The 14,891-nt window shown below is 42.1% G+C and overlaps 1 protein-coding gene across 3 annotated transcripts in view; it reads right to left on the bottom strand.

Moving 5' to 3' along the window:
- Window positions 1–1,851: 1,851 nt before the first annotated feature.
- Window positions 1,852–14,891, bottom strand: part of nyap2a (neuronal tyrosine-phosphorylated phosphoinositide-3-kinase adaptor 2a) — a 60,987-nt gene continuing 47,947 nt past the window's right edge. For 2 of the 3 annotated variants that reach the window (XM_040043385.1, XM_040043386.1), the window contains 2 exons: window positions 13,105–13,217; window positions 1,852–2,331 (listed from right to left, as the gene is read on the bottom strand). In XM_040043385.1, the coding sequence (XP_039899319.1) occupies window positions 2,110–2,331; window positions 13,105–13,217 (335 nt within the window). In that variant the 3' untranslated portion in view covers window positions 1,852–2,109. Of the gene's footprint in view, window positions 2,332–11,495; window positions 13,019–13,104; window positions 13,218–14,891 lie in introns of those variants that run through there. The other variant, XM_040043387.1, reaches the window with a different exon arrangement.

Genomic DNA, 14,891 nt, shown 5'->3' with positions numbered 1-14,891 from the left:
CAAGATCCATAGAGGCTGGGGTCTATCACACCAGGCAAGACCCCACGTGCAGGCTGTGTAAAGATGCCCCAGAGACAATCCAGCACATAACAGCAGGGTGCAAGATGCTAGCAGGCAAGGCATACATGGAACGCCATAACCAAGTGGCCGGCATAGTGTACAGGAACATCTGTGCCGAGTATAACCTGGAAGTCCCGAGGTCAAAATGGGAGATGCCCCCAAGGGTGGTGGAGAATGACCGAGCTAAGATCCTGTGGGACTTCCAGATACAGACGGACAAAATGGTGGTGGCTAATCAACCGGACATAGTGGTGGTAGACAAACAGAAGAAGACGGCCGTAGTGATCGATGTAGCGGTTCCGAATGACAGCAATATCAGGAAGAAGGAACACGAGAAGCTGGAGAAATACCAAGGGCTCAGAGAAGAGCTCGAGAGGATGTGGAGGGTGAAGGTAACGGTGGTCCCCGTGGTAATCGGAGCACTAGGTGCGGTGACTCCCAAGCTAGGCGAGTGGCTCCAGCAGATCCCGGGAATAACATCGGAGATCTCTGTCCAGAAGAGCGCAGTCCTGGGAACAGCTAAGATACTGCGCAGGACCCTCAAGCTCCCAGGCCTCTGGTAGAGGACCCGAGCTTGAAGGATAAACCGCCCGCAGGGGCGTGCTGGGTGTTTGTTTATATATATATACACACACACATATACATACATCACTGACTTTCAGCTTGTTGTGTTTGTGGATATATGACTGACTTTAATTATTAAACATTCGCACATAAATAAGTGACGTCATATTCAGTACTTTTGACAGTTCACTCTTCGGCCGCTCCATCTTATTAGGGAAATTCCACATACATAAATGTAAATTTCAAAACTCAACCCCATCATTTAATTTGTTTTTGATTGAAATTGAATATTACTTAAACTCTCTTAAATTAACTTCCAATAAAAAAGGTTTATCATTGATTGAAATTCATTCAGAAATGTTTAACGAATGAGCTGTCACAACTTTCAAGTACAAAGTTGTTATGAAGTCTGTCACATTCCCCCCTTTTTTTCTTTTCTATCCTTTATTTATATGTCCTTCTTATTTCATTGTACTGTATATTGTTACTCTTATTTGCCTTGTATGTCTACTGTACAAACTGAACTGGAATGACTGACTGTTTGCTTTATAATTTCAATAAAGTTTGGGAAAAAAACAAAAAAACCTCTTCGGCCGCTCCCTTCTGCCGTATTTTGCGGCAAAATTATCCACACCCATCGCCGCGCTATGAATTGTGGGATATATGGGACCACGAAGCGTGCACCGGACCACGCTTGATATTTGGGGAAATCGACGATGCATTTGGAGTATGCATTTGAAGTACACTTCGAATTGGGACAGCCGTCGTCGCGTGGCGGTGACGTAACCGCACTTGAAATGCGTACTTCAAGCATGCAGACCCTGAATTAGGACACAGCCTCAGTGTGTGTGTGTGTGATGTGGGGGGGGAGCTGCTTATCAGGTAACCTCAGGGGCAACTTCCTGCTTAACCCATGCAAGGAAACAGATTGGCTAATCAATATCTAGATCACTGGGAAACCACACCCCTTTTCTCTGTGAAGACGCTGATTTGGACAGTGCCTTTTCCTGGAGGTGAAACTTCCTTCCTAGAGGGCTCTGTGTGAACATTACTGCCCTCTGCACAGATTGACTGATTTCTCTGATTATTCTTCTGATGGTGAACGGACCTGGACACATCAGGACATCTGCAGCTTTACTGTGGTATGTTCTTTCTTTAAATGACAAACATACCACAAGGAGGAGCAGGTCCACCTGTTAGTTTTTGTATATAACTGAAGAACGTTTGCTCTTTCATGACTATTAGATTCAGTATAACTTGAATTCATGTAAAAAAGTAAGATGCTCAGAAGGGAAGAAAGAAGTTTAGTCAGATGACTTTCAGCAGTGGCTCTGCTCTTGCTCTCGTGAAACAAGGAAGGAAAAGCATCTTTCATCACATTCAAGGATTCAGTGCACGGTGGAACCTCATCATGATCATCATTGCTGTGTTTCTCCGTTTTACACAACACTGTTCTGGGTGTTTCATGGCGCGAGTATTTGTCTTTCAGATGGCGGTGTCCCAGAACACGGTGGCAGCATGGCCAGCGGCAGTGGGCGAGGCCGAGTATGGCGGTGGCTGCTTCCTCTTCCAGCTGGGCAAGATGGGCATACTGTCCTGTTTGCACAGATTCTTATCTGGCCGCTGACGAGCTTTGATCTCTCGACATAAAACTCTCTTTTTCTCAATCATCTCCATCATGGTGGCGTCGCCACATAGCCATGGCATCTGGACACAAAGAACAGCTCGACATCAACAGACCCATACCTCCCTTCTCTCTGCAAACTACACTGAGACACACAACGTTACTGTGATGTTTCACACAACTGCTGGCTGTGGACGCCCTGCAGGTTCACCGTCACATTCCTATTCCTAACCTGCTTTCTTTGACCTAGATAAAAATGTCACTGAGGTCAAGGAAAAGAGAAGACGTTTGTTTTTCCTCCATGATGTGACATTGGATGTCTGAAGTGCTCACACTACAGTTTGCAGAAGATGGACTACAAAACCTCCATCTAACTTCCCTACAACATTGTTTTCTGGAGGTAATTTATACCAGAAAAGTCTGTGACATATAAGGTTTAATTTCAACCTTATATTTCACTGACTTTTCTGTGAAATATAATATAACATCCAGGGTTAGATTTACTAATGTCTGTAGCAGCACAAGGCCGTCTTTTGATGTTATAAATGTGCTGGTCAGTTTTAAAGTCTTAAATAATCAGGCCCCATCTTATCTTAATGACCTTGTAGTACCATCCCATATGGAAAAGAAATAGTAAAAACTTATATGATTTACTCATGAAAGTGGCCACTTTCTCATTACTTTCATATATTGTTTTAGTAAGTATTCAAAACATACAAGTTTCATTATATAATTTTTCAAGAGATCTTATATCTGTTTTCACTCTTGTATGCTTTTCATACAAGTTTCACACAAGACAGATACAAACTTTATAAGATTTATATATATATTTTCCATATGGGATATCACCCTATTAGAGCACTTGGCTCTCGCTCTGCAGGCCTACTTGTTGTTCCTAGAGTATTTAAAAGTAGAATGGGAGGCAGAGCCTTCAGTTTTCAGGCCCCTCTTCTGTGGAACCAGCTTCCAGTTTGGATTCAGGAGACAGACACTATCTCTACTTTCAAGATTAGGCTTCAAACTTTCCTTTTTGCTAAAGCATATAGTTAGGGCTGGACCAGGTCTATTTATTTGTTTGATTATTTATTTAAAATTTTATACTTTGTAAAAGTGTAGCACTTTTTTTTTTGTAAAAAACACTAAGACAAATTTAAGATGAGTCAACAAAACACACACACACACACACACACACACACACACACACACACACACACACACACACACACACACACACACACACACTCAGTATTATGTATAATCTTGTATACTAACTGTATCTCTGAATACATAACTCTATTACCAAAACATAACTTTTCATGTTGTAAACAATAATGATATGATTTTCTGTCCAGCCTGTTTGTGGAGTGACCTGATGGGTTTAAGTCTTGTTTGCCTGTGACCGTCGTGAATTGACATTGCTTTGAACAAAGGGTTAGATGCTTCATCAGTTTCCTAATGTGTTTACAATGAGCTCTGTAGTATTTCATATGGTTTTTAAATGTAAGAATAGAATCTAAAAGCCCTTTTCTGATTAGTGCCTACTTGGGTCAGCTCGGCGCAGATTGACTCAGTTTTTAGGGTTTTCCATTATGTACTAGTACCTTACGTACACCTTATGTCCCATTACATACAGGTACTTTTTTAGCACCTACACAGCGAGAGCTCTGGGCAATCCGAGGTGATCTGAAAACATGGCGTTAGCCTAACCTTTAAGCCCTGATTTTAGTAATTTTTTTCATGGCTGTATCTGTTTCCCTCATTACTGGTGTAAATTGTGATTCAACTGAGCCCAGTCTGGTTTTCTGTTATCCTTCTGAGACACACTAAGTGCCTCTGAAGGATTAGGAAATTTGGATATAAGTGTCTTAATTTCCTACTGGATAACTGAGAACCTACATGGACTGATCCCTACAGGCCTGTTCACTGTTTTATATTTCATTATATGTTCCAGTTGTGCCTTATTTCATTATCAAAATGCTGTGTTTCCCTTTTTGGCATTAATGAAATGCACTTCTCTTTTAATGCGGGGGGATTCCCATGTTGCCTGGGTGTTTCTTCTTCACTCACTGTGTGTTTATTTGCCCATTTGCACTACTCTGCCTGGTTTGCACTCAATGTCATTTACCCGTATATTGTATATTGTATAGCTTTCTTGTTATATGTAAAATTGTATTATATTATTTAATTTTATTTAATTTTTTTTACTTTAAAATATTTTACTTGCATTTTTAATCACTCTTATATTTAAATGTTCATTTTCTATTTTATCTAGGGATTGAGAGTAACGAAGTTTCTATTCTCTGTATGTCCTGTACATGTGGCAGAATTGACAATAAAGTTGACTTTGACTTTGACTTTGACTTATGCACCTCTGCATTTAATGATGAGTTATTGTCACGTCTGACTGTGGCAGATGATGGACACAAACACAGAAACAACATTTGTATCTTTCAGACTGAGGGCTGTGTCAGCACTGCATCGAATTATGCATGGAATTATTAAAGGACCCAAAACGCAGGCAAAGGACGGATGATATGAGTGCGTGTTTATTTTCAAAGTGGCAAAATGACACCAACAGGCAGCGGGGGTATGAGAAGCAACTGAGGAACCCTAAACTGGGAAGACTAAAGAGCAAACCTGAAATGATAACCAAACGGCTGCGCGCGCTCGGAGTGCACCAGTGAAGAAAATGCATTCGTCATCACAGAGCATGCCGTGAGGAACACCTTCAGGAGGGTGAACACCAGGAAGGCAGCAGGACCAGATGCAATCCCTGGCCGGGTCCTTAGAGCCTGTGCTGACCAGCTAGCACCGGTGTTCACGGAGATCTTCAACCTCTCCCTGGCCCAAGCTGTGGTTCCCACGTGCTTCAAAACAGTCCATTATTGTTCCTGTTCCAAAGAAACAACAGCCCGCTTGCCACAATGACTACCGTCCAGTAGCACTGACTTCAATTGTGATGAAGTGTTTTGAAAGACTGACGAGAGATCACATCACTTCTCACTTCCTGCCACCATCGACTCACTTCAGTTTGCTTACCGGACTAATCGCTCCACAGACGATGCCATATCTCACCTGCTCCACACATCCCTGAGTCACCTGGACACTGGCAGAGGGAATTATGTTAGGATGCTGTTCGTGGACTACAGTTCAGCATTCAACACAATAATTCCCTCTTAGCTTTTCACCAAGTTGACGGATCTAGGACTCAGCTCATCACTGTGTCAGTGGATCCTCAACTTCCTCACAGACAGACCCCAATCAGTGAGGGTGGGAAAACAAGTCTCCCCCTCCATCTCTCTCAGCACTGGAGTGCCTCAGGGCTGTGTTTTAAGCCCCCTGCTGTACTCACTGTACACTTATGACTGCGTAGCCACATCCGACACCACCTCCATTGTCAAGTTTGCTGACGACACTGCTGTTGTGGGCCTGATCTCCGACAACATCAAGACGGCCTACCTGGAGGAGATTAGGAACCTGGAGACCTGGTGCCAGGAGAATAACCTCCTCCTAAACATCAGTAAGACTAAGGAACTGATCGTGGACTTCACTACAAAGCAGGCGAGGAATTACAAACCCCTCATCATCAGTGGCACGCCAGTGGAGAGAGTGGACAGTTTCCAATACCTGGGTGTCCACATCACTCAGGACCTGTCATGGTCCTGCCACATCAACACCCTGGTTAAGAAAGCCCGGCAGCGTCTCTTCTTCCTCAGAAGACTTAGAGACTTCCATCTGCCACTGAAGGTGCTCAAGAACTTTTACTCCTGCACCATCGAGAGCGTCCTGACGGCAAACATCTGCACCTGGTTTGGGAACAGCACCAAGCAGGACAGACGAGATCTGCAAAGAGTGGTGCGCTCGGCAGAACGCATCATTCAATCTGAGCTCCCTGACCTGCTGTCCATCTACACCAAGCGGTGCAAGTCCAAAGCTAGGAAGATTATGATGGACCTCTCCCATCCCAACCATGGACTCTTCTCACTGTTGAGGTCTGGGAAGCGCTTCCACTCCCTTAAGGCCAAAACAGAGAGAATGAGGAGGAGCTTCTTCCCCCAGGCTATTCGGGCCCTGAACCAGGTGTAGGACTGGACTCTCCCACACACGTCACTATAAGACTGGACTCTCACACACATCACATCACCACACGCACCACCACACATTTCCTATAATCCTATAATTCCTATAATTTATAATCTTTATAATCTCTTCTGCTATTTGTACATTCTTTACTGTAAATTCCTAAGTTAATATGTAAATTTTGTGGTAACCTGTAAATTGTAAATATTGTAAAACTTTTCTTCTGTCATTTAATGGTCGGGCATTGTACAGCTACAAGCATTTCACCCCCATGTCATACTGTGTATGGTTGTGTGTGTGTGACAAATAAATTTGAATTTGATTTGAATTTGATTTGAAATGGGGTGAAGGACAGAGAGACGCAGGGAAACCACTGAGGATGACGGAGGGGATTAACGCAGATGAACCGGCAACAGGCAGGAGAACACACAGGGCTTAAATACACACAGCAGTAATCGGGGGATGGGAGACAGGAGAGGAACACACCTGGGAGAAGTCACAGCTGACGGGACAGGGGAAACGTAAACTGAACACACTCACGTAAGACAGAGACCTTCAGAATAAAACAGGAAACTCACAGACACAGAGGACCAGACAAGACACTGACCTTAACAGACAGACTCACGAACAGACACAGTGACACCACAGACAGACAGAGGGAACACAGAGGAGTGGGAGCAGCAGGCACAGAACAAAACCCTAACAAATGGCAAACCTCAACAAAAGATATAAAACATAGAACATAGAATAATATATATATATATATTGAATTTGAATTTGAGAAACACAAAACACTGAGTCGTCAGACTCAGGACCATGACACATTCACTCTGTGAAGCAGTGGGCAGCCATTGGGCGCCCAGGGAGCAGTGTGTAGGGACGGTACCTTGCTCAGGGGTACCTCAGGGTAGCCGTTCAGTGGATTTGGACCCCCGACCTTCCGATCATGGGGCCACTACTCTACCTACTGAGTTATCCCTGCCCCTGTATATGATGTATGTATGTATGATCTGTATATGTGGTTTCGAAAATAAAGATGACTTTGACTTGACAAAGGGAGTCAATACTGAACACGAAATTACAAACAAACCAAGAGGAGATAACACTCAGCTAACATGGGACGACATGACAACAAGCAAAGGAAGACAGAGGACCTGAATCCACATACAGGATGATGAGAGGATAGGCTACAGGTAGAAGCACGCTGGACCTAATACTGAACACAACGCACACAGGACGAGGGACTATCAAAATAAGACAGGAAACACACAGACAGAGCCTCAGCCTGACACAGTGACCGTGGAGAACAACTAAACAGGGAACAGAAGAGTCATGACAGCAAGTGTAAACAGAGGGATCACAACAACCAAAGCTGGGAACACAATCCTCACCTCACAGTACTACACAAAAGTCCAGACACATAAATGCTGGCTCCACAGACCCAGGACCATGACTAGGGAGGGGTATCGTTTAGGTTTTATCCAATACCAGTACCAAACTGGTACTTTTGAAACGGTGCCGGTGCTTAAAGAATGGAGAACACACACTTTGTCCAAAAACCTCTCATGTTTAACTGATGTTTAACTGTTTTTTTGTAAAAAGATAACAATGTTAGCCTTTTCTGCAGCTATGGGGCATATATGGCATCACTCTTGGGTGGAAGCAGTGCTTAAACAATGGAAAAAACACAAACTTTGTCCAAAAACCTCTCATGTTTAACTGTTTCCCTCTTTTTCTTTGGTCATTTTAGCCTTTTTTGGCCAGAGTGAAGGGAGTATCTGCCATCAAACAAGAAGACAGCCGCATGTAGCTATGATGATGTTTGCTAGTTCACCTTTCGTGCATTAATGTAATAACGTGGTTAGCCTACTCAACGTAGATTACACACGAACAACATTAACCTACTCACGCAGAGAAGAACGGCTGCTGCTGCATCATCATCCTCATCATTTCTGCTACACTGGCAGGGCTAGGGGCCAGGACTCTATTCTTCGGGTTCTTGGGGGATGTTGCAAACTCCGGGTCTGATAACAGGCACCACACCCGCAGTAGATGTGCTCGGCGTGAGGTCTCGCAGCAAGCTATCAAATACGGTCCATTTCTCGGCTTTAAAAAACCCCCGCTATGCGTCGCCAGGTTCGTCGTCAGATTCGAGGTGTTACCTCCTCTGACAGTATCACAGTATCAGCTTAAAGCACTTGTTGCAGGCTGCTGAGTTTGCATCTTTTGCTGTGGAGTACAGCCAGACTTTTGACCGCTTCGCCTTGGGCATTTTTAATCTGTAGCTCTGCTCTAAAAGAACGTACGTACCTGGGCCCGCCTACTATGCTTGGAAAGGTAAAATGATTGGCTAGAATCCAAAGTGTATGACATCTCAGAAAAAAAAAGCACCGAAATAAAGCACCGAAATAAAGCACCGAAATGCTTTTCGGTCTGGTTACTACCGTTTATGTCAGAACCGGTGCCATCATGGGTACCCATCCCTACCCATGACAGTGATGAATCTATGGCTGTCATTCTGCCCTCACTCCCAGCGGTTATGGCAGATCACTGCCCCCTGCCTGAGCCTGATTCTGCCAGAGATTTCTCTCTCCTAAAATAGAGTTTTTCCTTCCCACTGTCGGCGAGTTCTTGCTCATAGTGGGTCAGGGCTTTTTCTGTATCATTAGATTACAATAAAAACTGCCTTGACATGACTACTGTTGTGATATATATATATATTAAACAGCAATCATATTTTTATGTCGTTTTGTTTTGGTTTGTGGTCTCCTGTTGCTGTTTTTGGGGATTTTTTGGGTCCCTTTTTGTCCCATTCCTCTTTGTGTTATCTTTGTTGTAATTTTGAGTCTTTGTGGGTTTTTTGGTCTCTTTGTAGTACCAAACAGTTGTTTCTGTTTATCTGGACATAGCGTATTGAGCATATTTGTCACAGCTGCGACGGCAGACATGTGGAGGTGAGGTAAAGACCCAAACACAGGCGCTGACTTTGATGGGATGAGTGAGCTTTTATTTATAAGTGAGCAGGATACAGCAGGAGCAGAGAATGGAATACTCAGAAACAAAGGGGAACCTAAACCTTAATCCACAGATGACACAGAGGAAGGGTCACACAGGGAGACCATGCAGACAAACCAGCAACACGCAGGACAAAACACAGGGCTTATATACACAGTGGAATAGGAGACAGGAGGGAAACACAGCTGGGAGAAATCAGGGCTAATGAGACTAGGGAAGAAAAACTAGACACAAGACATGGACCTTGAAAGTAAGACAGGAAATACAACGGGTATGCACAGACTCAAACTTAACACTAAGACGTCAGACATGGCAACAGGGAGGAAACATGGAGATGTGAACGAGGGCAGGCACAGTCACACAGAGCAGAAGGAGCTCAAAATACAAAACCTGAGAACAGGAATGACTAGAACAGTCCTGGGGGTTTTCTTGGATAGCAAACTTACATTCGAGAAACAAATTCATTCAGTTGTCCAGCGGTCCTTTTTTAAATTAAGGCTCCTATCCAAAGTGAGATCTTTTCTATCCTTTAGAAATTTGGAACGAGCCATTCATGCGTTTGTTTTATCTCAACTGGATTACTGCAATTCACTGTATGTGGGTGTCAGTCAGTCCAGCTTGGCCCGGCTCCAACTGGTACAGAATGCTGCAGCTCGCCTTTTGACTCGTGTGAAGAAACACCAACATATTACTCCGGTGCTTGCTTCCCTTCATTGGCTTCCAGTGCGTTTTAGAATTAAATTCAAAATCTTACTTTTGACTTATAAAGTGCTAAATGGCCAGGCACCGGACTATTTGTCTGACCTTGTGCAGCTGTATACGCCCTCTACAGCCGTTCGATCAAGTGATCACCTACTCCTTACCTTACATAAGTCTAGGATGGTTCATAGAGGAGATCGGGCGTTTGCGGTTGTGGCACCAAAAATGTGGAATGATCTACCTCTCCACATTAGAATGTTAGGGTCCCTGGGTCGTCGACCCAGTGTTTTGTGTTTTTGGTTCTTTGATTTTGTTATTTCATTATATTCTAGCTTTGCTTTATGGGTTTTAGGATTATTCTTAGTTTAGGTTCTCTGGGTGGGGTTTGGTTAGAGTTTTAGTGTTCTGGTTTTCTGTCTGTGTTCCATAGTTGCTGTCTGCCCTGGTCCCACGTCTCTGTTCCCTTTGTTATATTGCCTGCCTGTGAGTCTGTGTTATGTTTCCTGCTTTACTTTGAAAGTCCATGTCTCATGTTAATGTGTCTGGTTTCGCTTCCCCTTGTCTCGTTAGGCCTGATTTGTCCCAGCTGTGTCTCCCTCCTGTTGCCCATTCCCTGATTGCTCCCTCTATGTATTTAAGCCCTGTGTTTCATTTTGTCAGTGTCGCGATCTACTCTTATCTACCCTCGCTTATGCTGTGTGTTTTGGTTTTTCCCCTGCCTGTGTTAATGTTTGTACTTTGGAGGTTTGTTACTTTGAGTTCAGCATTAAAGCTGTTTTTTTTTAGTTCACGTCTGTCTCCGGAGTCTGCATTTTGGGTCCTTTTCCTGCCTGCACACAGCCGTTTCATAACATAGAAAGGCCCCAACTGTTAGTCTTTTTAAATCTTTTTAAATCTTTTTTAACTCTGGCTGTTAGGTTTTGTATTGTTGATTGTCATTTATGCTTAGAAATATCTACTTATATATGCTTAGAGTTTTATAATTAGTTGTAGATTGGTAGAGGTTTGATCCTTGATAGTCTGCAAACTTTGTGTGCATTAGAGAGCACTCTGGGAGCACGAGAGAGGTCGTACCTTGTCTTATTGTTTTACGGTAGGATTAACGTAGCTATGTCTGTTCTAGTCTAAGTGCTTTTTGTTTAGATGAACTGCTGGACTTCCTCACCGTGTTATCTAGGGTGAACCATCTAGGGTGAGGGGGAGACTACCCTCTTCCTGACCAAGGATGTACCTTTTGTGCTTTCATGTTATATGAGCCTTTGATCAGCAGTACCACACACACACACACAGGCAAGGTACTCTTTGTGTGTATGTAGACATCATATGTTAATGACCCTATGCATATTCATGTAACCACAATAAAAGGAGTGCTATGGGGAACCTGGCTGAGAGTCTGACGGAGGTCAAGTGGTGGAACGACACTTGGCTCCAGGCAGGTCTCCCTCATGCATGAGTAACAAGAAGAACTTTGCCTACTTCGTGTCTAGCTTGCTGTGTAATTATATTGCCTTCAACGTTCCAGCGAATAGGTTCAAGCTACAAACCTATCACTGGCTTTCGAAACTGTATGAGAGTTACCAATTCTTTTATCCTAATTTTCTTTTAATTTTCTTACCTGTTGCTGTTGTCAATGTCATTGTTTAACTGTTACTCTGTACAGTACTTTGGTCAGCTCCCTGTTGTTATTAAACGTGCTTTATAAATAAATAAATAAATAAAATAAATAGAACAGAAATAAAACTATTAACAGTGACAACCCTAAATAACAAATAGTCAAGAAACACAAATGAAAAAGCTACAAAACATTGGGTCACTGACCCAGGATCATGACAGTGTTGTCCCACTCCCACAGAGTGCACTATGTCCAGATGAACAGAATCAACTCTCTGGGATTTCCTTACCTGAATGATTGAGCATTTGTCAAGATGCCTCTTTGTAGAGTTTTGTGGTGTTTTTGCATTGTTGTTTTTTTTTGTCTCTTTGTTTTTTTCATCTATTGGTGCCATTTTTGGTTTTATTTTTAGTCTTTATTGTGTTTTGTGCCTCTTGGTGTTGTTTTTGTCCCCCTTTTTATTCATGAGCATATGAAATCTGAGTTTCTTGTTGTGTATTGATTCATTTAGCAACAGTAGGCATTATCAGTCTGGCATGTGATTGGCTGTTACTCTGTGATGTGGCATCCTAAAGAATCTGTCTTTGTGTCAATATTAACAGTTACAGTTAATACTTTAAGCTTTATTGTCTTTTTTTTCTTTTATTGTCTTTTTTGAGTTAGATAAGTGAATGGATGGACACACACACACACACGCACACACACACAGAAAGACAGACAGAGAAGACAATAACATGTTTTTAATTAGATGACTTTAGCTCACGGTTGTGTGTACGTGTGAAATGATCACAGCAGCTTTCGTGTATGAGGATCACTTTGACATTCATACATTTTGGTTATATTATAAACAAATATAATAAGATTATAATTGTAGAAACAACCATATTGTACAACATAATCATTGTTAATAAATGACTGAATTTAAGTTTTGCTTACATGTTAAAGAAGTGGGATAGATATTAGTGGGTGGAGTTATTATTGGTGGAAGTAGGTGTGGTTACATCCCCATGTTCAGGTAAAAAGTTTACTGACACTTTTAATTCGATCTTTTATGATTTAAAAGGTTTTAATTTCAGAGTGAATTTGAACAGTGTTGTTGTTAGTTTAGTGTAATGTTAATGTAATGTTAGTATTAGCATTTAACTTTGTATCACTACAGAAACTACAGTGTAAGTACTGGAGCATTTAACCGCATGCTGTTAGTTTCAAAATGAAAGATAAATCCAAAAGATTGAAATATTTGACATGAATGATACAAAAGTCTAAATTAGTAAAAACGTGTGCACATCTTGTCAGACTTCAGCTGATGGACCAAAGCTTCTTTTACTCTCAAGTTGTTTTATTTTCTCTTGTTCAGTTAAAACCTGTGTAAAAATATTTCAGGTCATTATCATCTCAACATGTAACACAGACAATAAACAGGTAAACAGGTGCTTTACACATGCTGTACCTGGCTTAGGGCAAGGTGATGCGGCTCATGCAGGTGACGATGTGGCGTGCCACCTGGTGAAGGAACTCCTGAAGTCGAAGCTGAACGGCCGAGCTTACCCGCAGACTTTGGTTCTGCAGATACAGATCAGTGATCGTCAGTAAACTCAAAGAGACATCACCTCGGTGCACATATGTTTGTGTAGATTTTCAGTCCTCCAGGGATTCTGTTACGAAATAAATATATATTCTTAATGCTTATTTTCTGTTTATATTGTTTTATAGAGCCCAGTGTAGGAAAACGCCCTTGTGAGTTAGAATGTAGGCCAAAAGTCACAGAATAGACTGCACGTCTTGTGCAGAAAACAGGAAGTATAGTGCAGAGGAATTTAATAGTTCTTACCCTTTTTTTTTTTTTTTTTTAACCTCGGGGCCCAACCTTTCCACTACACAGTGGCCCGAGGTTAGGGCTATTACTGACACTGAATAAATTGACGTTGCTTTTGGTTTGATTTACACTTAATAACTACATCCAATCTACTTCATTTTAACGAGTAAAACCTTGTCAAATAAACATGATGAAGACATGATGCAATGTAATAATCACAAAGACATTTATTTATTATGTGTATGTGAACCTGCACAAAGAACAAAATGCCAAACAGGTTAACTTTCATGGGAATCAAACTGAAGGCTCCAGTCAGGCTTAATTACACAAAAATAATTCATAATTCAATTCTACTACAGCAAAAGAGAAGGAAAAACTGGATAAATAATGTGATGATAAAATAAATACATTCAAAATAATTTTCTGACTAAATGAATAACTAAATAAATAAACTGTTATAGAATGTAAACAAAGCGCAAATGAAAATATAGCCCTATAAAGTCATGGTCCTGGGTCGGTGACCCAGCGTTTTGAGTTTATTGTTATTATTTTTTAGTTTCTTCTGATTTTGTGTGAATTCTTATTTTGTATTAGTTCTTAGGAGTTGGTTCTTGTGTTTAGTGTTTTAGTGTTCTCCCTTCTGCACTCTGTTCGTGTCCCTAAGTTAGTGTTCTAGAACAGCTTGTGAGTTTCCTGTTTTACTTTGTAAGTCAGTGTCTGGTGATGTCAGTTAGGAACAGCTGTGTCTCCATCCTGTTCGGGCCATTCCTTATTCCCTTCTGTGTGTATTGATAGTGTGTATCTACCTGTGCTCACCGTCGGTTCATCTGTGTTATTCCGTCTTTCTCCGTGTCTCCCCTGCTTTCTCCATGTCATCTCCGTGTATCATCCCGTGTCCTTATGTTTTCAGGTTTGTTTATTAGTTTTGCCCAGTCTAGGTTTTAGTAGCTCCCTGTTCCTTATTTCCTGTTTTTGTACTTCACTGTCACTGTAAATAAACACTCACTCGCACCCCAGCCAGTACCTGCATTTTGGGTCCTTTTCTCATAACACCACATGACTGTTGCCCCGTGACATATAATCTGTGAGTGAATCTGAAAGTTTCAGCAGTAAACCGTTTTTCATTGGCAGAACCAGAAGTTACTCTTTATGTTTAAGACAAATGTACAAACAGTCACAGCAGGTAACTCCCCTTTACCTGAGACACCTGAGCCTGCCTCTGAGACACGATCAGATCCGGTCTGGGTAGGGTTGGGGAAAGGATCACTCTCTGAGTCTGTTTCGGGCTTTGGTCTTGGTTGTGACCACAATGGAAAATCCTGATTCACACAGATATGCAGTTGTGAATGGGAGGAGTTTCACAGCTCTTAGTGCCAGACATGGGTCCTCCTTTGAGACAGCACTCCAGAAGGAGCCCACAT

This window comes from Simochromis diagramma, unplaced genomic scaffold (genome assembly GCF_900408965.1).
Source record: "Simochromis diagramma unplaced genomic scaffold, fSimDia1.1 OVJJ01000377.1, whole genome shotgun sequence".
NCBI classification, from domain to species: Eukaryota; Metazoa; Chordata; class Actinopteri; order Cichliformes; family Cichlidae; genus Simochromis; species Simochromis diagramma.
Note: the sequence above shows the minus strand (reverse complement) of the source record. Positions and strands in the feature narration are given on the sequence as shown.